This window comes from Neophocaena asiaeorientalis, unplaced genomic scaffold, assembly GCF_003031525.2.
Source record: "Neophocaena asiaeorientalis asiaeorientalis breed wild unplaced genomic scaffold, Neophocaena_asiaeorientalis_V1.1 scaffold879, whole genome shotgun sequence".
Classification (NCBI taxonomy): Eukaryota; Metazoa; Chordata; class Mammalia; order Artiodactyla; family Phocoenidae; genus Neophocaena; species Neophocaena asiaeorientalis.
The window spans coordinates 34,851-60,389 of NW_020175527.1; the positions used below are offsets into that span (position 1 = coordinate 34,851).

General features: G+C 45.8%; 1 protein-coding gene across 3 annotated transcripts in view; it reads right to left on the bottom strand.

Annotated features, from left to right (window-relative positions):
* CHRNA3 (cholinergic receptor nicotinic alpha 3 subunit) overlaps window positions 1-22,519 on the bottom strand; it is a 24,164-nt gene extending 1,645 nt beyond the window's left edge. Inside the window, exons 1-6 of one of the 3 annotated variants that reach the window (XM_024768982.1) lie at window positions 22,420-22,519; window positions 20,659-20,798; window positions 20,501-20,545; window positions 19,252-19,361; window positions 9,569-10,580; window positions 2,733-2,985 (exon numbers count right to left, since the gene is read on the bottom strand). In XM_024768982.1, coding sequence (XP_024624750.1) covers window positions 2,857-2,985; window positions 9,569-10,580; window positions 19,252-19,361; window positions 20,501-20,545; window positions 20,659-20,798; window positions 22,420-22,519 — 1,536 coding nt within the window. In that variant the 3' untranslated portion in view covers window positions 2,733-2,856. Of the gene's footprint in view, window positions 1-2,732; window positions 2,986-9,568; window positions 10,581-19,251; window positions 19,362-20,500; window positions 20,546-20,658; window positions 20,814-22,419 lie in introns of those variants that run through there. The other 2 variants (XM_024768981.1, XM_024768983.1) reach the window with 2 other exon arrangements.
* Window positions 22,520-25,539: the final 3,020 nt, after the last annotated feature.

The window sequence follows — 25,539 nt, forward strand, 5'->3', positions numbered from 1 at the left end:
TTATTTATTTATAGTAACAGGTCTAAGTTCAATTCAACACTCTTTAGAAGGCAGAAGGGATCCTGTCTAATTTGCCTTTTATTTTAGGCAGGTGTTTAATGCTATTTAGTGAGTGAAAGTCTCCTCGTTCGATGAGTTTAAATTGCCATTTGGCTGTCATAGCATGTATATATCCCCGATCCCTCTTATTATGTCTCCACTACTATTACTTTAAAATTTTACATGTAAATACATTTTATAGAAATCTTTTGGCTTACTGAAACATGAGCCACAGTGGGCTGCCATTTTGTCAGTTTTATTTTTGCATAGGAAAAACATCATAATGACTAATGAGAAGAAGATTAAAATGGTCTCTGTGAATCATCATCTCTTGCCAGTGGTTATTCCGATTCAGAAGTGGAGTATGGGATACTCTCTCCTTAATAATTTGTCTAAAGCAATGGTTCTCAACCAGGGGCAGTTTTGCCCCTGAGGGGATATTTCTGGTCGTCACACCTGGCAAGGGATGGGGGGTCAACCAGGGGCAGTTTTGCCCCTGAGGGGATATTTCTGGTCGTCACACCTGGCAAGGGATGGGGGGTCAACCAGGGGCAGTTTTGCCCCTGAGGGGATATTTCTGGTCGTCACACCTGGCAAGGGATGGGGGGCATGTTATTGGCATCTAGGGGGTAGGGGCCAGGGTGCGGCTAAGGATCCTACAATGTACAGGGCCCCCCCCCCAACACGGAATTATCTGGCCCAAAATGTTACTAGTGCTAAGGCTGAGAAGCCCCGTTCTACAGGTTCCTTAACAATGACTACGTGACTAGGCATAATTTCTCATAGTATAATAATTTAGAATTATGCAAGATAAATAACTGAGGCCATCTACAAGGAGGGCATGGTCCTTAGACTCTTGAAAAACAGTAAAAAAAAAAAAAAAAGGTGCATGGTAAGAAATGACAGTAGTGAGACCTTACTGAAATAGTATAAACTGCAAGGAGATTGTGAGCTAAACAAGAAAACCATTGGGAAATCTGTTGTGATATTGAACAAAACGATTTTTCGCATTTCTGAACAGTAAGGTTTTTTTAAAAAATCCAGTTACATCTCGACCACTAAAAAAAAAAAAAAAGTTTTCATATTTAGTCCATTTTTATATGGTCCATAGCACAGCATGCTACTTATCACTGTAGAAGAATTATCTTCTGACATTACCTTACCCAAAAGGCTGGTTCAATATTCATTTAGCTATAATTCTCTTGACATTTTTCTTGCATGAATCTTTTTTTTTTTTTAACAGAAGTCAAGACAACTGGATAATAAGTAAACCTTGAAATGTCAAAAGCAAAGCCAGTAGCTTGATAGGAAGTGATGATAGGAAGCTCTATTGAGAAAAAGCTTATGTAAGACCTAAAACAATAAAACTCTTAGAAGAAAACAGGACAGATGCTTTATGACATTGGATTTGGCAATGATTTCTTGAATATGACACAAAAAGCACAGGTAATGAAAGAAAAAGCAGACAGACTGGACTTCATGAAAATTTTAAAAATTTGTGCATCAAAAGATACTATTGACAGTAAAAAGGCAACCCACAGAATGGGAGAAAATATTTGCAAATCATATATCTGATAAAGGATTAATATCTAGAATACATAGCGACCTCCTAAAACTTAATAAAAAGCACAATTCAAAAATGGACAAAGATCTTGAATAGACATTTCTCCAAAGAAGATACGCAAATGGCCAATAAGCACGTGAAAAAATGCTCAAAATCACTAATCATTAGAGAAATGAAATCAAAACTACAATGAGATACTGACTCACAACCAATAGGTTTGCTATTATCAAAAAAACAAAACAGGGCTTCCCTGGTGGCGCAGTGGTTGAGAGTCTGCCTGCCGATGCAGGGGACACGGGTTCGTGCCCCGGTCCGGGAAGATCCCACATGCCGCGGAGCAGCTGGGCCCGTGAGCCCTGGCCGCTAAGCCTCCGCGTCCGGAGCCTGTGCTCCACAACGGGAGACGCCATGACAGTGAGAGGCCTGCGTACCGAAAAAAAAAAAGAAGTATGAGGAGGATGTGGAGAAACTGGGGAGAATCCACCCTTGTACATTGTTGGTGGCAATATAGAATGGTATCGCCGTGGTGGAAAACAGTATGGCAGTTCCTCAAAAAATTAAAGATAGAATTGCCATATGATCGAGCAATTCCACTTCTGGGTATATCCCCAAAGGAACTGAAAGCAAGGTATCGGAGAGAGTACACCCATGTTCATAGCAGCATTATCCACAACAGCTATAACATGGGAGCAACCCAAGTGTCCATCAACAGATAAATGGATAAGCAAAATATATATACTTAAAATTGACTATTATTCAGCCTTAAAAAGTAAGGAAATTCTGCAATATGCTACAACATGGATGAACCTTAGGGACATTCTGTGAAGTGAAATAAGCCAGTCACAAAAAGACAAATACTGTACGATTCCACTTATATGAGGTACTTAGAGTAATCAAAGTCATAAAGACGAAGTGTAATGATGGTTGCTGGTGGGAGGGGAGAATGGGGAATTATTGTTTAACTGGTCTATAGTTTTACAAGATGAAGAGTTATGGGGATGGATGGTGGTGATGGTTACACAGCAATGTGAAAAAAAAACCAAAAAAAAAAAAAAAGGACTCTCAACCACTGCGCCACCAGGGAAGCCCTGAATATATTTAATACCACTGAACTGTGCCCTTAAACATGGTTAAGATGGTAAATTTTATGCTAAGTGAATTTTACCACAACAAAAAATAAAATTAAAAAGACAGTGACGCCCCTCTGCCCCAATACACATAAGTAACCTCACAAGTAACGCACAGCTTAGTGCTTACGCATCATCCCTGGCCATCAAAGGTTGCAGAAACAATCCTGCTGTCCCTAAAATGCACACCAGAATGAAAACCCACAGAAATATACGATCAATCACCATGGCAACATACTTCCAATCGTCTTGAACCTGAAAGACAAAAACAAAAATCATGAAAGAGGAAAAAATAAAGCAGGAAGGAAAAGGCAAGGTGAACACATTTTCAATATTGAATATCTAATAAATGTGTTTCAGTAGAAGAAGCCATTCTGCTTGCCAATGTGCAAGAAACCTTTTTATTCTAATTGATGTAGTCTGAGGAAATCTACCATTCTCACGTTTCTCTTTATGCACTAGAGAAACAGGAATAAAATATCTGTCATATTAAATCTGTTTTAAATCAGAAATTTCTTAACATCTACGTAACCCTTTTTTTCCCCCCAAATTGAATTCCAATTTATAAAGTTAGTTAAAACCAGTTAACTTGATTTACACCCCTGCAGGAGGATTCTGGGCCTTTGTTAGAATAGCTAATACAATCCAACATAATTCAAAGTACTAGCTCTTATCCAGTTTTAGATACTAATTTCCTTGTAACGTCTGTTTCAAAAATGAAATAAGCACATCAGGGTAAGCCCATCATCACTCTTCCTCTCCCACCACCCTCTCTCCACAATGCCCAACTATCCAAATATCATCTTCAATTAGAAGGCCAAAGTATCATGGAATTCCGTACAGTTACAGAACAGGTTCAGAATCAGAAATAAATGCTGACCATAAAGTAAAAGATGGAAGAAAGAGCAAGACTAATTGTATATAAGACAGCTTCAATTTAGGCTTGAAATAGGAAGAACTGCACATTAATTATACTAGACAACTCAGAAGGGAAACCATAATTGGACTGAGAAAAAGAGAACCCATGAATCAACTGATTTTGAAGAAATAATCACATAATAAAGAGGCAGCATGTGGTTTAGTAATTTAATTAAGTGCACTGAAATGGGGCTGGGAGACAAGGATTTTATTTCACCATTATGAGCGTGAGTGAATGTGTCCCTCCGATGACATTGAGAAGTCAGTGGATTAGAGCTATAATGCCCTATTTGCCACCGGTTACTTATTTGAATTCCTAAGACTTTGGGTGTAAAAGATTCCAATATACAATAGACCCTGTGATTCCTGCCAACCCCCTACTGGCTAAACCTCCTAGGGCCTAGGAGGCAGTGGGGTGGGAAAACCAAGACTTGTTATAATCCCAGCTCTGCTCCTTTCTAGGCACGAGAATCTGGGTAAATTATGTGACCTCTCTCAGCCTCAATTTCCTCCTTGGTAAATCGGGGATAAGAAGCACAGGGTCCTTAATGAATAATACCTACTGATATTACTGCTGATTTTTAAAATGGCCATTAACCAAGTATAAATCTCCCTCTGAGAGCACTTCACATGGTTTTAGCCTGGTGAAGAAAGAGGGGACTTGGGTTTTACACAAGTTGAATACAACTTGGGTTTTACACTGTTGAATACAAACAGTGCTGCACATAGAGCTGGGTGAAACTTAATTTTATGTCTAACTCTGAGTCTTTAAGGCACAATGACACTGGTCATTCTCTGGAAACTTTGGCACTAATGATGCACGGGCAGGTAGATGAGTGTCAGGCAGAATGGTGAACTAGCCCAAGCCCTTGGCTCTGTTTCCCAGCCCAACGCTGGAGATGTCCCAGAAACAAGACGAGACTGTGCCTTAAAGACTGTCAGAAACCTGGGCAGGTGTGGCCTGCTGAGCGTGAGCACACGGTTGGAAGAGAAGGGTCTCGGTGGAGGGAAGGACTGGGGAAGGCTTTGCTTGTGCTCTTCTCTCCCCCAACCCTGTGCCTCTTTCCAGCCTGCCACTCCTAGCCCAGAGATGCAGGCAGGGCCACTTGTCAGCAAAGTAGGGCCTGGCTGAGGGGGAGAGCGGAGCAGAGAAGATGCCCACTGATTGGTGGGGCCTGAGGCTTCCCTCCTCGCTCCCCACATCAAAGATGAACAACTGCAGTTGAGTGAAAGGGACGTGGAGGAGATCCTCACGGACAAGGTCAACTGGAGGGGAGGAAATGCCCCTGAAGGGGCGTCTAGCCCAGTTTGTGGCCATGTGGGTCCTCTGCCTTGGGAAGCCTGGGTTTGGGCCCCTCAAACACAGTTCAGTAAGGATGGCTGACACCTCCAGAAAAGGTGAGTTTACAGGCCCCCAATACACAAACTTAGGTATTTGAAAGAAAATTCATGGAACAGATAGGTTAAGGATTTAAACTAAACAAGACAGTCTTTTGAGACTATCCAGATAGTCACTGGATAGGAGAGAATATTGGAAACACGAAGTTAGGAACAAGCAGTGTTATAGAAGAATCAAGTGGAAATACAAGTGTGAACAACAGACAAGTCGCAATAAAGAACTCAAGAGCTGGGGTGACTGGCAAGGGTAAATACAGCCCCAGAAAGAAACAGGGAGGAGAGTAATGACCTCACCTCGGGCAGCGATGTAAAAGAAAAGCTAGGAGATGGAGAAGCTGGGAGCAGAGGTATCCCATCTGTACAGTAACAGCAACAGTTCAGGGAAAGAGAAGAGAAGGGTGAACAGGAGATCTTTACAGAAATAACATTGACTTCCCCAGAGTTAAAGTGAGATGGAAAACCTTGGAATTAAATGGCTCACAGGAATGCCAAACAGACTAAGAGAGACCCACACCAACACGTTGTGTTTGGTGTCATTCGATTTCTCTACAAACAGAAAATTCTAATAGCTTCAGATAGAATAGATTGCTTGCAAAGGAACAACATTCAGATTAACTTAAAACTTTTTCAGAAACGACACTGAGGCAAAAAGGCCATGGAGTGTTATTTAAGTATTTAAGGAAAAGAACTTCAACCCTAGAATTTCGTAGCCAGCTAAACTCACACTTAAAAGTGAGGGCACATGGGCTTCCCTGGTGGCGCAGTGGTTGAGAGTCCCCCTGCCGATGCAGGGGACATGGGTTTCTGCCCCGGTCCGGGAGGATCCCACATGCCGCAGAGCAGCTGGCCCCATGAGCCATGGCCTCGGAGCCTGTGCATCTGGAGCCTGTGCTCCGCAACGGGAGAGGCCACAACAGTGAGAGGCCTGCATACCACAAAAAAAAAAAAAAAAAGTGAGGGCACAATACAGTTTTTTAAAAAAATTTATTTATTTTTGTCTGTGTTGGATCTTCGTTGCTGCGTGTGGGTTTTCCCTTGTTGCGGTGAGTAGGGTCTACTCTTCATTGTGGTGCATGGGCTTCTCATTGCGGTGGCTTCTCTTGTTGCAGAGCACAGGCTCTAAGCGCATGGGCTCAGTAGTTGTGGTTCATGGGCTCTAGAGCGCAGGCTCAGTAGTTGTGGCGTACGGGCTTAGTTGCTTTGCAGCGTGTGGGATCTTCCTGGATGAGGGCTCGAACCCATGTCCCCTGCATTGTCAGGCAGATTCTTAACCACTGCGCCACCAGGGAAGCCCCACAAGACATTTTTAAGCTTACAGGCCCCAAAAGGTTTACCCATGAACACTCTTGAGAAGGCATGCCAACACAAAGAAATCCAGGAGGACACCATAAGATAGATGTGAGGGGTGACTATAGACTAAAAAAAAAAAAAAAAAAAAAAGGAAGGTCAAAAACCAAAACATATATTCATGAAAAACCAAAACTAAAGCTCTAGTAACACCCAGGTAACCAAAGCAGTGAGGAAGATCAGAGGGGAAGGACAGTGGGGTGGGGGACAAAACACAGATACTTAAAAATGTCAGAGACCGACTGATATGGAAAACGGAACTTGAGCATGGGTTTAAATCAGTTAGGAAGAGCTAGTAGAAGAATAAAAATAAAGCACGTGACTTTCAACCAGCAAAAAATATTCAAACTTTCTAGTAAACAGCAAGAACTGAGGCAAAAAAAAAAAAAAAAAAGTAAATGGAAAACGTGAAATAAGATGGCAAAAATTTAACCCTAGAAAACAGTAATTACAACACATGTAAATAAATCATTGATCAGAAGTCCGACTCTAGTTGGAATGAATGAACTAACAGATATACATACATATAGATATATAGATATATCTCTGTATCTGTATCTGAACCAAACAAAACAAATTGTATCAGGGTTATTAGCTCAAAAGATCATGGCTCTGATCTATGCACACCTCCAAGACCTCAAGAACAACTCATACAGTGGAACCAACTTTGAACAATCAGCCGTCAAAACCGTAAAACGGAGAGTATTAACTTGAGACCACAAGCTCCCAAACTAGTTTTCTAACTTGTAACCCAATCCTAGCCCTAACTCTGAATTTAGAGTATTAAACACCTCACAAGTGTGAGCAAGTAGGGGTGACCAACACAACTTGAAAAGAGAACAGCCAAGGCAGGTGACACGATGACACTCCTGTCCCTTTGGGATGTGGCGTGTCCAGGGACAGTCATTCACAGGCTCTCAGCACCCTCAGGAGATGGCTCTGGGAGAACCAAGCCTGTTCATTCCAAGTGCCTAGGAGCCCAGGACACTTAAAACCAACCAAGTTGGAGCCAGGGAATTAGGAAATTAAAATACCTCTAGAAAACTCTATGTTGTTTACAGCAGCATGTCCGTCACACAGTAGGAGAGAAAGAAGGCATCCTTCAGACAGCCCGACCCTCCTCAGAGCACTGAGTAGGCATCTTTATTCTAACATTTGCCACCCTTTCATAAACAGGTTGCAATCCACTGGACGGTGGTCCAGATTTCTGTTTTCTCTGGAAAAACAATAGGACCACATTCACGACCAGAAGTGAGCAGTGGCTGCCCCTTGAGATGAACCATGTGCCTCTCGCTGGCCACATTCAGGCTATTTCACTAATTTACCTTCCTGGCATTTCAGCTGTGACTTCCCGGAGCTAAGATCCCATGTGCCATTGGGCCAAAAAACCAAAACATAAAACAGAAGCAATGTTGTAATAAATTCAATGAAGACTTGAAAAAAAAACACAAACAACCAACTGCTTCAACTGAATTTAAAGGAGGGCCTGGGGCTTCCCTGGTGGCACAGCGGTTGAGAGTCCGCCTGCCGATGCAGGGGACACAGGTTCGTGCCCCACCAACCAACTGCTTCAACTGAATTTAAAGGAGGGCCTGACTTTTTGGCTAAATTTCTGGTATCAGTGGGAGGTTTTGCATTGTTACAGTCACAAGTGGGCTCAGAGTTGCTCAGATGGGTGGGGTGAGGACACGGGGCCACTGTTGCTACCTCCCTGCTGTCTCATCTACTTTAATACGCCGTTCACAGCTGAATAAAAGAGGCTCCAGACATTTCCTACCAACATTAATTACCTACAGTGCACCAGGAGCTGAAATTATCTGGTAATTAGCTCTTTGCTCATAATCAACTTAAAACAGAAACAGTTAATTTTAAAGCAGAGCTTCTTAAAAAATTATTGAACGTGATTCTGGTAACCCTGGGGGTAAACAGTGTGGGAACAGCCAAACACATAAGTGTAAAGCTTCCCCATTACTAATACCTATCACTAGTTCTAGCATAAGATTTTTGAAGGAAATACAAGTTCACCCAATTAAAAAAAGATGGGCAAGAGTGTGACTAGATAGTTCACAAAAGAAGATAGCCAAATGGCCAATAAGCATATGAAAAAGAGCCCTAATCATTAGTCCACAGGGACAAGAAAGGCCACTTCACCCCCGTTTGGCGAGGATGGGCAGCAGCTGGAACTCTCAAACATTGCCAGGGGGCATGTCAATCGGCTCAAACCCTTTGGAAACCTGACAGTGTCCACTAAAGTGAAAAATACACCTCTCCAGTGATCCAGCAATTCCACCCCTAGGAATGTAGCCAGGAGAAACGAGTGTATATATTCACCAAAAGATATGTATAAATTTATAGCAGCTTTATTCATATCACCCCAAACTGGAAATAACCAAATGTCCAACAACTGTAGAATGAATAAACAGAAGGCGGTGTTGTCATACTGTAGAATCTTACACACCAATAACAAACCAAAAGGATAAACCTCAGACATCTTTGTACACTTTGCTGAATGAAAGAAGTCTGATATGAAAGTTTATGCTATGCGATTCCACTTATATGAAGTTCAAGAATAGGTAAAATTAATTAACATAAAAGACGTCGGGATCAGTGGTTACTGAGGAGGGAGGGAGGGGGTTACTGACTGGGGAGGGGCACAAGGGAACTGTCTGGGGCACTGGAAATGTTCTATACCTTTACCTAGATCATGGTTACGTGGGTGTACACATAATGTAAAAATTCACTGAGATGTAGACTTAAAAGGTGTGTACTTTATGTAAATTACTCTTAAAGGGGAGTAGGGAGACACGAGTAAAGTTTAAAATGTCAGCTCAGCTGATCAATACTAATTGGAGATCATCTGGCCTCATGCCCTCTTCCAGCCTACCTCCTAATCCACTCACTCAGCATCAGGTGTTCCAATGGCCCAAACTGCTGGCAGCCCAGCAGCTAAATGCTCACAACCTTTATCATCCCATTTTACAGATGAAAAGACAGACTCACAGAGGTGAGGCGGTGTATCCAAGGATAAATAACTGGTAAATGAGCAGCTGGCCTGAACACAAGCCACTGATGCCAGTCTAATTCCTTAACGCCACCCTAAGCCTTGCCCACAAGAAACCAATAAAGTGTTTGTTGAATGAATGAATGACCAATGTAATAACAGACATATCCTTACCTCTTTGGCTTCATTCTGTGCTTTCATATTTTCAGCAATATACTTGACACTTTGGATAGCTTCTTTGATTTCTGGTGACAGAGCAGAGAGGGACAGCACGGCATTGACAGATTCAGAACTGGAGCTTCTCGTGAGATTGGCACTGAAATTCAGGATTTTCACCCTGCGGTGGTGGCAGTGGCTACATAGCTCGTCCTGGCAGGGGTAGCCTTCTTTGCAGCTCTTGGACTCTATGTGGCTGAAGCAATTCAGGTTTGAGAGCTCAGCGCTATTGAAGGGTCTTGGCCTCTGAGTGTTACCCTCACTGCTTGCCGGCCTGGTCATGAACATGACCCTGGGAAGAAAGTTCAAGAATATGGTCTTCACCCACATGGGCATCGTGTGTGTGGTGGGGGTCCTGTAGTGCACGTTGAGCACGAAGACGGTGATGACGATGGACAAGGTTACAAAAATCATGGTGAACAGGAGGTACTCGCCGATCAGGGGAATCACCAGAGAGGTGGATGGGATGGTCTCAGTGATCACCAGCAGAAACACAGTCAAGGAGAGGAGGACCGAGATGCAGAGGGTCACCTTCTCGCCGCAGTCGGAGGGCAGGTAGAAGACAAGCACAGTCAGGAAGGAGATGAGCAGGCAGGGGATGATGAGGTTGATGGTGTAGAACAGGGGCAGGCGCCGGATGTACAGCGAGTACGTGATGTCCGTGTAGACCTCCTCGCAGCAGTTGTACTTGATGTCATGTTTGTAGCCTGGGGCTTTGATGATGGCCCACTCACCACTCTCCCAGTAGTCCCTGAGGTTCATGGAGGAGCCGATCAGGACCAGGTCGATTTTTGCCTTGTCGTAGGACCAGGAACCAAACTTCATGGTGCAGTTCTGGTAATCGAATGGGAAGTAGGTCACATCGATTTTGCACGAGCTCTTAAAGATGGCTGGGGGGATCCAAGTCACTTCCCCCGTGTACTTGAGTAAAGCTTTGGTCTTGTCGTCCACCTGGAAATCCCCAACAGCACTGCGGAGACAAAGAGGAGGTGTGCGGCACATAGGTCATTACCATGTGGTCAGCTAGCCCAGCTCCTCACGCTGCCAGCAGGTAAACGGCAAGTAACGATTTGTAAAACTGCAGAATATGAGAGCTCAAAGTGCTGTAAAAGGTCTCGCAGTTCACCATCCCATTTACCAATGGGGATACTGAGGCCCAGGACCCCCCAACCCCCAACGATCTGACACACTCATCACCCCCTGCGCTGGGGCACGTCATGGGTTCATTCCACACCATACAACTCCCAGCTTGATATTTATGGAGACACTCCCAAATGCCAGAGATTTTTTTTCTCCTTTAATTGAAGAAATAAAAGAAATGAATGAAAGTGGTCATCAGAGGCAGGTGTTTAGGTGACCTCTGGGGATATTTGCCACTCGCTGTCCCTATGGTTTGGCCCTGGTAATGCCTCCTCATTCTGTCTGCATTGGGAGCCCAATGTGTGTACACACATGGATGTCAAACCAGACCGTGGACCTGGAAGGGGCTGCAGAGACCACCGTAGGAGCCCAATGCCATTAAATGGAGCCTGTTAGATGGGTCTATCACCAGGCCCTATCTCTGGACCCTGGTTCTACCGTTTATCAAACTCCCCATTCCTCCCTGCACTGTTTTAGAATGAATAATCATGTTTCCTGATTCCTTGTCTTTCAAACCCAGCATGACAGGTTCCTTTGCCTTCTGTGTCCCTATCCTTCCCCATGTTCCTTCTCCCTTCTGTTTGGCTATGTGCGCCCTTTCTATGCAGACACATACATTATTCCTGGAATTGGCTTGTTAGCATTTATCAGCTGGTTTGTGCAGTGGAAGATTTGCTGATGACCAGCTCAACACCCTGTCCAGTCTCACATCTGAGCATGAAGCCAGCCGGTCCTCATGACAATGGCCTTGCCCAGTGAAAGCTCTTCACATTTCCGTGGGTCAGCCCTGTTGATTTCTTAGAGTTCTGCATTTGAAGGCATGTATGTCTTTCTAAAGGGAGCAACCACTATACCCATTTGCCTGAAGAGCTGGAAAAAAAAAAAAAAAAAAAGACAAACCTATACATTTAGGGATATCCTGTCTGGTTGTTACTGGATAGCACTGTGTGAAGACAGGAGGGGGTGTGTCCGGGGTGTGTCTCCTTGCTGGTCTCTGGCCCTCCCACCGTCACGTGCGTCTGTCGAGCAGGATAGTCGTTACACGTGAAGACTTGATGTCAAATCCACTACCCGCCTTCACTCCAGCCGGCTGGGTTGTCCCAAAGGTGCCCTGCTGTGTTTATATGTTCTTAGCCCCACTTTATCCTACTGGGCCCTCAATTCCCCACAAGAAGATGATTCCCAGCTCCGGGAGGAAAGGAGGGGTATGAGAAGTGGGGAGGGGGTGGGGACCCATACAGCCCCAAGTGGACTTGACCATGTTGGGCACCAAGGAGTCCTGGGAGGCTGGCCTACATGACACAGAGGGCTGAGAGGACCCCTGGGAAGGCAGAGGCCTCCAGAACAACTTTCCTTAGGGCATCTGGATCAACAAAATGGACCTTCAGAGCCCAGGGACTAGTCCAGGGCAAAGTATGGTCCACTGGCCTGCCCCCTATTTCTGTACATAAATTTTTATTGGAGCACAGAGCCATACCCATTTGTGGTCTATTGTCTGCAGCTACTTTTAAGCTACAAGGGCAGGACTGAGTAGCTGCGACAGAGACTCTAAGGCCCACAAAGCCTAAAATACTTAACTACCTGGCCCTTCACAGGAAAGCTTAATGATCCCTGCTTTAGTCTGATCCCCTCATTTTACCGACGAGGAAACTGAAGGTCAGAGAGCAGGACTGGCTTGCTCAGGGTCCCACAGAGAGTCTGTGGCAGGGCCTTGACCAGTCGGAACTTGAGTCCTCAAGTCTGTGTGTCCAAAAGGCCAAACACTGGAGATCAGCTTACCTTGGTTGCTGGTGCACATGTCTGCTATTTTCCAGGGATCCTGGTCACTGTGGCGGCTGCCTACAGACCCCCACAGCTGTGTCTGTCCAGACCAGGAGGCCTGCTTGCTGACAGCGTCAGCGGCCTAGCTCTGCCACCAGGAGACCGAAGATGAAGACCTCGCTGGGTACCAGGGTCTGGCAGAGCCACAGCCACAGAGAGGGCTCTCGGTAAGTACTAGCTGACTGAACGGATGACCAAAAAGATAAATGAAGCTCTCACCCCTCTGGCTGCCCAAGAGATGGCTGGCAGCAAGGGTCAGCAGAGGGGGAAAGGTCTCACTCAGCCAGTGTGTTGCTGAACCATGTGAGCTGATTAAAAAAAGAAAAGGCAGGGTGGGTGCAAATGATTAGTTGAGGTATCACTTTAATAGAAGGAAAGAGTAAGAGCTGAAGTGGGGCGAGGGTGGTGAGTGGTATGAGAAAGATCACGATGGCATCCGTTTCTTTAACCTTTCCAAATTTCCTCAGAAAAACAGGGCAACAAGATAGCAAAAGAAAAATCCCGCTGCCCACATGGTCAACAAAGTTAGGTTACGTGGAACTCCAAGAACCTCAGGTGTGAGAGAGAGGGGTTGAACCACCACCACCAGCGGGACCTGTGTGGGATTCGGGTGGGGTTAGCTGCTGTGGAGGTGGCTGAGGGAAGAAGAAGGGAAGTTCTCCTGTCCCGAGAGCCCCAGACAGAAATCACCAAGAGGTATCTGCCCCTCAAAAAAGAGGACACCGCTCTGCACTGCATCTTCAGCAAGGGGAACGGTGAAACAGAGAGGGCACCACAGGTTCCAGTTTGTAGGAGAGGACAAAACGATGGGGAGCCACCAGGGCCTGCAGAGGAGGCTGGGCTGGGCTCGATCTCAGAAACACCTCCCACCCCAACTGCCTTCCAGGAGGGCAGAGACCCACCCAGAAAAAAGCTGCATAGGGTAGGCTTCGAATTGAACAGCGTGGGAAACTGAGTAAGAAAAAGAAGATGGTTGAGAAAGTAGAGAAGCAGGTGTCTAGAAGTGGCAGCTCTCAGACTGTGGAAGTGGCTACACGGAGTATTTAAATGCTTCAAGGGAACCACCTGAGGAGGGAACTCCCAAGCAGGTAACACAAGAGACCCACCCTTACCCACTCCCATCCCCTCTGGGAACCTGTCCTAAAAGTACAACAAAGGCCATCTATTTAAATAAGAGCAACAGAAAAGGATTAGACTGAACCTCATATTAACATATTGTAAGAAAAATATGAAAAGTAATTGAATGACAATAACATACAAGCAGACAAGTGCACACCGCAAAAATATAACGTCAGAGCAGACGCAACTGATAACTGACATTACAAATTAAGCTAATAGAAAGAACGATCTTTAGAAACTTTGAAAGAGCAGCATAAATTAGAAATAGAAAAGTTAAGAATTTGGGTAAGCAATAGGAGGATGAATAAAGAACTGACAGAACTTAGGAAAGAATGGGAAGAAAGAAATTTTTAAAATCATTTTAGAAATAAAAACTAAAATGTAACAACAAGCAGACACCATGGAAAGTATTGTGATGAAAATAAAAAACAGAAAGGAGAAAGAAAATTCTTTTAAATCAAAAAGAGACAAAGAAAAAGAATGTGAGAGAAAATAATATGGAAAGAATATAGGTAAAGCAGTTCAAATATATGTGAAAATGGAGTTCCTGGAGAGAGAAGGCAATAGAACAGATCTGAAAAACTCTAATTCACAAAACATTTACTGGAATAAAAGAAGGCTTATTATGTATATGGTACAGAGTAAAACAACTAGATTTTAAAGATAAAGGGTAAAATATCTTTGGGTTACCCAAGAAAAAGAACAACGCCCTTGTAAACAAGCTGACCTATGCATCCCAATTCATCCAGGACGGTCCTGGTTTACATCTGTGGTCCTGGCACACGTATTAATAGAGTCCCTTTACTCTCCCCAAAGTCACCAGATTTTACAAGAGAAAAAGAAAATTAGACTGGCAATCGTTTTTGACAGCAACACTTCATACCAGAACATGAGTCAGCATTTTTAAGATTTTCATGGAAGGAAAATATGAGTGAAGGATTTTATATCAGCAAATGACCTAAAAGTATTACCTAAAAAGGCTACAATGAGTTATGAACTTGTAAGAACTTAGGGTACATTGTGTCCACGAACACTTTCTGAGGATTCTACTAGAGAACGAACTTCAAAGAACAAAAACATGGCAGGAGAAACTGGCATAAGAAGGTAAAAAGTATTTCTAGTGTGTTGAAATGAAAAGAAACTCTCACCAGAGGTTCAGAGAAACTGAAGTTTTACTTAGGAGAGAGGAATTGAAGGACAGTCTCTAAATCTTATTTTCAGCTTCAGATTCCAAGGAAATTCCTTATGATATTTGCTCCTCTCCATATCCGATGGAAGCTTTTCACTATGTCTCTCAGTATTGTTAAAAGCACACATCCCTAAAGTACCCCAGTTGTTCACCCAAGATTGCCAGCAAGAAAACAGCTATGAAATTCAAATCATAAGATTAAGATCTGTGCCCACTTTCTTAATTCTAGCTTAGCAAAAATTCTTACCACCCTGCTCAGCTCCTTAAGAGCCTTTAGACCAGGAGATTTCTATGAACCAGTTAATTTATCTCCTGTCCCAGTTCTTTAAGGACCAATTTACAAGTTGCATGAAAGAAACACATTTATGAATGCTGTCTTTTCTTGGAAAAGCAGTAAACAAAACACGGACCTCTAAGAGTTTTATAGTTTCTGGCCTTCCATTTAGGTCTTTAATCCATTTTGAGTTTATTTTTATGAATGGTGTTAGGAAGTGTTCTAATTTCATTCTTTTACATGTAGCTGTCCAGTTTTCCCAGCACCACTTGTTGAAGAGGCTGTCTTTTCTCCACTGTATATTCTTGCCTCCTTTATCAAAGATAAGGTGACCATATGTGTGTGGGTTTATCTCTGGGCTTCCTATCCTGTTCCATTGATCTGTATTTCTGTTTTTGTGCCAGTACCATACTGTCTTGATTACTGTAGCTTAAACCATAATTCAAAAAGACTCATATACCACAGTGTTCATGTTCAGCTCTATTTACAATAGCCAGGACATGGAAGCAACCTAAGTGTCCAGCGACAGATGAATGGATAAAGAAGATGTGGCACATATATACAATGGAATTACTCAGCCATGAAAAGAAATGAAATTGAGTTATATGTAGTGAGGTGGATGGACCTAGAATCTGTCATACAGACTGAAGTAAGTCAGAAAGAGAAAAACAAATACATATATATGGAATCTAAAAAAAAAAGGTTATGAAGAACCTAGGGGCAGGACAGGAATAAAGACGCAGACCTACTAGAGAATGGACTTGAGGACATGGGGAGGGGGAAGGGTAAGCTGGGACAAAATGAGAGAGTGGCATGGACATATATACACTACCAAATATAAAATCGATAGCTAGTGGGAAGCAGCCACACAGCACAGGGAGATCAGCTCAGTGCTTTGTGACCACCTAGAGGGGTGGCATAGGGAGGGTGGGAGGGAGGGAGACGCAAGAGGGAAGAGATATGGGGATATATGTATATGTACAGCTGATTCACTTTGTTATAAAGCAGAAACTAACACACCATTGTAAAGCAATTATACTCCAATAAAGATGTTAAAAAAATAAAAGAAAGTAAAAACACGGACCATCTTTGGAGTAAAGAACACTTCTCTTTTAACCCATGAATAGAAAGTGGGATTCAACCAAACACGTAGCTTCTCTAGTCCCAATACGAACAGTAAAACATATTGATTCGTACTAATATGGCATACAAACCTAAACACAGAATGCTTTAAAATCTGATTAGACTAATACTATACAAGTGTTTTGTTGAAAAATGCTCAGTGGTTTTTTAAGACATTAGAACTCCAGAGATAAAGCACAGTTACAAAATTGAAGTCTGTCAATGCCTGGAGAACAAACTAGTACATACTGTAAAATATCAATTAAAATTATGTTTGTCTAATAACAGAGGTTAAATGTGGAAGGTGTCAGGTCTGTATGGGCTTAAGAAAGAGGCAGGTTTTGTAGGTGCCACAATGGGCAGATTCAGACAGGCAGAGAAAGAACCTTTGAAAGGGAGGAAAAGGTGCAGCTTCCTGTGGGTGGTGGGCAGATGCACGTGTGCAGTGTGAGGCAGGGGCAGGGAGCACTCGTTGGGTGAGTAAAAGAATGAAGCTTGGAGAGGAACCGAGATGCTGGAGTAGAAGCACGGGCTCTCACCCCCTCTTGCAAGAACACCAGAATCACAACTAGCTGCTGGACAATCATCAACAGGAAGACACTGGAACTCACCAAAAAAGATACCCCACATCCAAAGACAAAGGAGCAGGCACAATGAGACTGTAGGAGGGGCGCAATCACAGTAAAATCAAATCCCATAACTGCTGGGTGGGTGACACACAGAATGGAGAACACTTAGACTGCAGAAGTCCACCCACTGGAGTGAAGGTTCTGAGCCCCATGTCAGGCTTCCGAACCTGGGGGTCCGGCAACAGGAGGAGGAATTCCTAGAGAATCAGACCTTGAAGCCTAGTGGGAATTGACTGCAGGACTTTGCCAGGACTCGGGGAAACAGAGACTCCACTATTGGAGGGCACACACAACGTAGTGTGCGCATCAGGACGCAGGGGAAGGAGCAATGACCCCAGGGGAGACTGAACCAGACCAAGCTGCTAGTGTTGGAGAGGGGGGCGCTGTGGCTCACCGTGGGGACAAGGACACTGACAGCAGTTCTGGGAAGTACTCCTTGGCGTGAGCCCTCCCAGAGTCTGTCATTAGGCCCACCAAAAGCCCAGGTAGGCTCCAGTGTTAGGTTGCCTCAGGCCAAACAACCAACAGGGAGGGAACCCAGCCCCACCCATCAACAGTCAAGAGGATTCAGTTTAACTGAGCTCTGCCCAACAGAGCAACAGTCAGTTCTACCCAGCACCAGTCGCTCCCATCAAGCCTCTTGGAAGCAAGAAGAATTACAATCCTGCAGCCTGTGGAACAAAAACCACATTCACAGAAAGACAGACAAGATGAAAAGGCAGAGGGTTATGTACCAGATGAAGGAACAAGACAAAAACCAAGAAAAACAACTAAATGAAGTGGAGATAGGCAATCTGATACCAAAACCAAACAAAGATACTACCAAAGAAAAAAATTACAGACCAGTATCACTGATGAACACAGATGCAAAAAAAATGGCATTTTTTATGGAACTAGAACAAATCATCTTAATATTTGTACGGAGACACAAAAGATCCCGAATAGCCAAAGGAGTCTTGAGGGGAAAAATGGAGCTGGAGGAATCAGTCTCCCTGACTTCAGACTATACTACAAAGCTACAGTAATCAAGACAATATGGTACTGGCACAAAAACAGAAACATAGATCAATGGAACAAGATAGAAAGCCCAGAGATAAACCCACGTGCCTATGGTCAACTAATCTATGACAACGAGGCAAAGATATACAGTGGAAAAAATACAGTCTCTTCAATACGTGGTGCTGGGAAAACTGGACAGCTACATGTAAAAGAATGAAATTAGAACACTCCCTAACACCATATACAAAAATAAATTCAATACTAAACTTTCTTTGGGTTATTTGTATGGAAATATGTTAATATAAATGATTCAAACATTACATGAAATTTCTAAAAATCTTATATTTTCTGGTATAATGTTAGAAGTCATAATTCTAGTTATTACTTTAAAATGTATATCTCAGAAATAACTAAATTTCCTTGTCAACTGCATTATTATGAACTTTCATCGTATCTTTAACCGTGGTAATATTTAAGTCTTTTGTACTTTACAGAGGGTTCTGGGTGTACTCTGATGCTTTCGCAAAATGTTGCTATAAAAGGGTTTCATCTTCAAGGAATTCATGGAACAGACTCTGACAAGTACAGGTTTCTGGTAAGTGACTATAGTGCTGAACTGAATGAATAAGCATTTTCAGAACTCTAATGGAAAACTGATGAACTCATAAAAGTGCTAACAAAAGATCAAGATAAAAAAAATTAATTACATGGGACTGAGTGAACTGATGAGGATGATTACAATTTTTGTGACTTTCTGTTTGAATTAAAAAAAAAAATCCCACAAGGACTCAGAGGCAAAAAATATACAAATCAATTTTCACTGCAAAGTAAAGGAGCTGTTACAGTGGAGGATTACTGGACTGAATGTCAACATTATGACAGTATGAGTGTGTTTTGTGTTTGGTAGTTGCAATCATTGTTGCTTTTGTTGTGGTCATCTATTAAAAAAAAAGAATGAAGCTTTCCTGTGGTCTAACCATGGGGCGTGGCTACAGCCTGACTTATAGGGATGGTCAGGTCCTGCCTTGGTGACAGAAGCCCACCCCCATGTGTTTCCTTCCTTGCCCTTCCTCCAGTCTGTAATTGCATATTTGGATACTGTAACTCATTCCTGTCTTCCCTGGTGTGTCTGATAAACTCCTAGAGGCAAGGGGGAGGGTATCTATCTTGTGCCACAGTATCTCTAGGACCTGGCACATAGTAGGTCAATAAATACCTGCGGAATGAACCAAATGAATGGAGCTCTCTTGGAAAAGGTCCCAGGAAGACCAGGCTATAAAGCACAGCAGGCCAAGGATCCAGGTCCAGGCTGACAGCCCTGAGCGGTGGGGGCCACCCAGCACCTTACTTGTTATACAGCACAATATCTGGCTTCCAGATCTTCTGTGCAGGGACACGCATGAACTCCGCTCCATTGTAGTCGGAGGGGTTCCACTTCAGCTTGTAGTCATTCCAGATCTGGGGGGAGAAGGCAAGGAGGGAGAGGGGGGCAGTGGAAGGACAAGCATGGTTTTACTTCTTTTGATACCACTCATCTTGGTGACCTCCCCACCTCGGCTGCACGTCGGAGCCACCTCTGCAGTGCAGACCACACTGGCCCATTCCTCATGTGGGTGCTAGTGGGGAGACAGCACTGGGCTGAGTGTGCAGGCTGCCTCCTAGCTGCCCCCATGAGTGGGGCAAGCCCAGCCCCCATCAATCAATCAGGACCACTAGGGTTTTCTCCAGTCATTTCCAGTGCCAGGTCCAGGTCCCTGCCTTGAGCTCCTGCTGTTTACATCCCTGAAATGCCATCAGGCTCCAGTAACGGCGCTAATGACACACAGAACCCTCTTCCACCTCCGGGTTGAGCAGGGTTGGCCTCTGAAGGGTCTGGGGAAGGAACCATGATCCCACCAGGGCCCAGGAAGTGTTCGGGTGTAGAGGCTGGGAGATGTGAGTCCTGAGCACCTGAGGGGAGAGAGGTGAAGCTGTGGCTGGAGGGAATGTGTACCATAGGGCGGTGCGTGGGCACCGTGCCCATCTGGCTTGCCAGCCTCCTAGGAAGGAAGGCTGCATGAGCTGAGTGTCCAGTTGGCTGAGCTGGTGGAAGGATCACCCTTAGGCCAGTGAGTTATCTGTCCATGTCTGCACAAAGCCTCCCTGGGGAGAACATGTGGAAGCCCATTTCTTTGGTCCCAATCTGAACAGGAAAATCCAGAACCCCAGCTCCCACCCTCCCATCAACAACGGCATATGATTCTGACTTAAGGATGAGTTTTTAGCAAGAGGAAGGGGAAGAGGTGCCTCAGGCGCCACCCTAGAGTCGGGGCCAGGGCTCCAGGCCCGGGTCACCCCCATTTTGTCTGAGCATGGAGGTCTCTCTTTCCAGGACGCAGTCTATCATCTGTGACTTGAGGGGCTGGGCCCTGCAGTCTTTCCACAGGGGTGTAGAGCAGTGCATATGACCCCAAGCCCAGGTAGAGACAGACCAGCCAGTCAGTGGACCTCAATCTGGGTCCACAGGAGTGAAGTAGGCGTTTTGGCCCTTGGTTCACAGACAGCAAATAAAGCAGTCACCACCAGGGGGCAGCAGTGCCCAGGGTCTGGTCACTTACTTGCTTGAGCCACAGGTTGGTCTCCATGATCTGGTTTACTTCATCCTAGAAAGAGAGATTAAAGTAGATGGTGAATTACAAAAACAAGGCTGGTTCTGGGAAAGGCTATTCCAGAAGCTCCATACCCCACGGCCACAGCTTGTGGCTCTGGCACTCACCACCTTCACCAGCTGAGACATGGACACTTCAAACTGGATGATGACTGGGTCAGACACATTGGCCACTGGCCGGATGATCTCGTTGTAATCTTCGAACAGCCGCTCAAACAGACGATGCTCAGCGTCGGAGGCTCTGGCCACTGAGGGAAGTAGCCCTGTCAGATCCCGGGGAAGTCACTTTTCCCCTCACCAGGGACACCATCCACCTACAGCTTCCTCTCCATCTGCTGAGGGTACTCTCTGGAACTCCAGACTTTCAGACTAGTCCTACTCCTTGAAGTTAAAGACTAGGAAACTGAGGCCCAAGAGAGAAGCGATTCCATCAGGTCACACACATTCGTTGAGAAGCATAATGATTACAAGCCTGGGCTCCGCATTTGGATAGATCTGGTGCAAATCCTGACAGAATCCTTGTGAGCTGTGTGAGCTTAGGCAAGTGGCTTAACCTCTCTAAACCTCATTTCCTTCACCTGTGAAAGATTATAAATGTATCCACCTCTTAGGGTTGTTATGAGTGAAGTGAGAGCTCACGAACCGTCCTCACCATCTTTGTTACTGCACGGCAGCAGTTATCCAAATGCAATCTGCCTGCATACAGCCACCATGGAGAGACGACCAGTCCACTCCCAGGGCAGGAGTACCCCAGGGCCCGAGGGAGACTACAGCCTAGGACTGGGGCTTTCCTTCTTCCCACCCAGGACCCTGTAGGGGTTTGGCCACCAAACATCTTAGAAGCGGGTGCCCACGTGGCTCCCATGCTCTCAGAGTGCGACCCACGGTTCCTGCTGATGTTGTCTTCACATCCTGATCAGAGACCCTTCCCTCTCTGAAACCCTTGGGGACCCTCTTCGTTTATAAGCCACACTCCAGGCATCTTGAGTCAGCTGCCTGCTGCTTCGCACAGATCTGGGAAAAATCTTGGGAGGGGATGAGGGGAATCCTTTAAGTCCAACCCAACTTCTCCAGGGATTTTGACTGTCCCCTAAGCTCTGTGGGGAGTGTTCAGCGCTCTGAGTAGTGGGGGCCTCAGCACCGGAGGGGCAGGAACAGCGCTCTGAGTGCATGGTCACAACGTGGTCTCCCAACACACTTACCCTCCCAGCTGCAGGGACCGCCTGCAGCCCTGCCAAATCCCTCGTCCCCTGGTATCTACCACCCCTCCAAGGACACTCAAAAGCCTTTCTATCAGGGCCGGCTTCTCCCTAACAGGCTCCTCTTAGAGACCGGGCAGAAGGCGAAGGCGGGAGGTGCGGAGGAGTGCGGAGAGGCGAGGACAACGAGGAGAGGCTGGAGCCCCTTAACGACTCCCCTCTGCCCCAGGTGGCCTTGAGCAAATCTTGAGCCCTCTCTGGCCTCAGCTTCCCCAGCTATTCGTAAAACGAGGAGGTGGGCGGGATGCAGACAGTGGAACCCGCGGCCTGGGCGCGTCAGTTCAGCACCCAGTGCGCCAAGCAGGACAATGGGCAGGGCCGAGACTCGAATCTGTAACGCTGGGCTGTGGAAGGAAGAGCCCCAGCGCGGGCCCTCCCCGCGCCTCCAGGGAGCGCACAAATCACTCTCAAGGAGGGGCCCGCCGAGGGGAAAACACGCACCCCCCACCTAACTCGCCGCCGGGCCGGAGCCAGTCCACGCGAGTTTCAGGTCCCCAGGCACGGCGCCCTTCTCCCCACCTCCTCGCGCTGCGCTCCGGGCCGCATGCCCTTCGGACCCCGCTCGGGCTGGGCGCCCGTCCCTCCAGTCCCCCTCGCCCCGCGCGCGTACCTGGCAGCAGCAGCAGCAGCAGCAGAAATAGCAGCAGCGGCGGCGGCGCCCAGGGAGGCAAGAGCTTCGCGACGCGGACTCCGCGCGGCTGGGCGCCCATGGCTGGTCTGCCCTCTGGCCAGAGGTTCCGCGCTGACCGGGCGGGCGGCGTGGGGCGGAGGGCAGACCGAGCAGAGCCGGACGGTCGGGAGCCGGCGGGACACTGGCGGAGACAGATTCGCCTGGCCGGGCTCCAGGCGCTGCCCGCCCACTCGGAGCGGGACCAGGGCGCGGCGTGCGGAGCCCCGGCTGCTCCAGCCCCACCCCCAATACCGGGCGCAGCCCCGCTCGCCGCCGTGGGGTTTCCGAGCCTCTGCGGGGGAGAGAGGTGCGCTAGCGTCCGACAACAGGGATGCGCTGGTCCTCTAGTGCGCTGTGTTGGGCGGTCTCATCCCTCCCTCTGTGGTCGGTGTAGCCCACGGACGGCTCCGCGCCGGGCCAATCCAAGCAGGTACTGGCAAACCACGGGGAAGAATAGGGGTCGAATCTCTGTTCCTGGCTTCCTGGGTGGGTGCGAGTCTCTCCTTTCCCCGGGCTTGGGGACCACCGGGCTAGACGGACGGTCGCCGGCCTGCCTGAAAGGTTCTAACACATCCTTAAGACGAGGACTCAAGATTTTGACACTATTAATTGTTAAATATTTTAGGAGTGATAATGGTATTTGTGTTTTTAAGAGTCCTTAGGGTTACCGTGAAGAGGCGGGTTGGAGTCAGTTGAAACAATATCGGCCATTGAGTTGGTAATTGATGAGGCTAGATGAGAAACCCTGGAGGTTTGTTATTCTAGTCTACTGTCGAATATGTTGCAATATCTTGATAAAAAGTAAAACAAAAGAAAGAAATAACCAAATTAAAAATAAGTCTTGGAGATGGAGCCATCAGAGAAAGCACTGCCCTTCCTGGGCCCTGCAGAACCTCCCCTGCCCACCGGCCCATCTGCGCCCTGGGTGCACCAAGATGGTTCTGTGAGGGAGCAGACCACCCTGGGGCCCCTTGGTCTCCCGGACCACCCACCAGGAGTGGGGTGGGGTACCTGCAGGCTTCCTTGGAATTCCTCTATCACAGGACAGGTCAGTCACCTTTATTATTTCCAGAATGGGTCACCTACCCACATTAAAACCAAACAAAAGGAGACATTTTGCAGGATTCAGAAAATGTTTGTAAGAATTGGTACTTACTGTCAGGCCCCCATTTAGAGAATTTTCATTCTCCTGACAAGAATCCCTTTATCTGGAAAATATTGCAAATCACATATCCAACCAAGGACTTGTATCCAGAACATATAAAGAACCCTCAAAACTCAAAAGGAAGAATAGATGGGTATGAGTCATCTTATTGGGGTGATGTCAGTGTTCTAAAACTGGGTTATAGTGATAAACTTATTAAGCTCATTGAACTGTACACTTAAAATGTGTGAATTTTATGATATGTAAATTATACTTAGTTATTTTTAAGATCTCAGAAGAAAACTAAAACACAGTTTTAAAAATGAGCAAAAGAGTTAAACAGACACTTGACCAAAAAAGGCAAAAAGCTCACGAAAAGATGTCCAACATTTGCTGCTAATGTTGCAGCAAAAATAGAAATGAGACTTCTGTTTTCAGATAAACAAGGAAAATAAGGAAACAGTGAACAGGCTGGGGAAACAACATAAACAGGCCTGAAAGAGTTAATCAATCGTGGTTATTCTTTAGCTGTTACTTCTAACAAACACTTGTAGCTAGACGTCCTTCACAAAGCTGATTACTCTCTGACTCCATATGAATTACCCTTTGCACCTGGCATTTCTCCTGCTACAGTCCCTTGTAGCACTCTTCATTTGGGACAGGAGGTCACAGGCCGAAAACTTCAGGGACACCAGACCAGGTTGTTGAGCCACCTGATGACAGCTTTGGCCATGAATTTGTAGAACAAAAGAAATGCAAGACCTTCATTACTTTGAGCTTTATCACCTACCCCAGACCATGAGCCCCAAGCTATATAACCTTTCCCTATTCCCCAGGGAAGGGGGCACAGCTCTTGAGGCGCTAGCTTGCTGTGTTACCCCCTTTGCCAGGCAAAGATTAAAGCCATTTTTCTTGTTTCTCCAAAACTCTGTCTCCATATTTCTTTTTGGCATTGGTGCACAGAGAGCCAAGATTTTGGTATCACTAGCCATTAGGGAAAGCAAATTAAAGCCAGGGTGATATACCACTTAACAGCCACTGGGTGGGCTAAAATAAAAAAATACTGTCAATACCAAGTGCAGATGAGGAAACAGAGCAACTGGATCTCTCATACTTTGCTGGTGGGAATGCAAAACAGTATGGCTGCTCCAGAAAACAGGTTGACAGTTTCATATAAACATACTCTCCCCATATAACCCAGCAATCACATTACTGAGTATTTATCTAGAAAAATGAAAAGTTTTGTTCACACAAAATACTATAAGTGAAATGTTTATAGTAACGGTATTGATAATTGCCCCAAACTGGTAACAACCTAAATGTGCTTCAACAGCCATATGATGGATGCAAAAGAACAAACTATTGTTACACTCTTCAACTTGGATGAATCTCAAAGGCGTTATGCTGAGTGAAAGAAGCCACTCTCCAGTGGTTCCATACTAACGTTCGTGCGTGCAGGATCTTTAATTGTGGCCCATGGGATCTAGTTCCCTGACCAGGGATTGAACCTGGGCCCCCTGCATTGGGAACATGGAGTCCTAACAGCTGGACCACCAGGGAAGTCCCCATTAGAGGTTATTCTTTTTTTTTAATATATAAATTTATTTATTTTGGGCTGTGTTGGGTCTTCATTGCTGCACGCAGGCTTTCTCTAGTTGCGGTGAGTGGGGTGTACTCTTCATTGTGGTGCGCGGGCTTCCCGTTGCAGTGGCTTCTCTTGTTGCGGAGCACAGGCTCTAGGCGGGTAGGCTTCAGTAATTGTGGCAAGCGGGCTCAGTAGTTGTGGCTCACGGACATAGTTGCTCTGCGGCATATGGGATCTTCCCAGACTGGGCTTGAACCCATGTCCCCTGCATTGGCAGGCAGATTCTTAACCACTGCACCACCAGGGAAGTCCCTAGAGGTTCTTTTTTTTT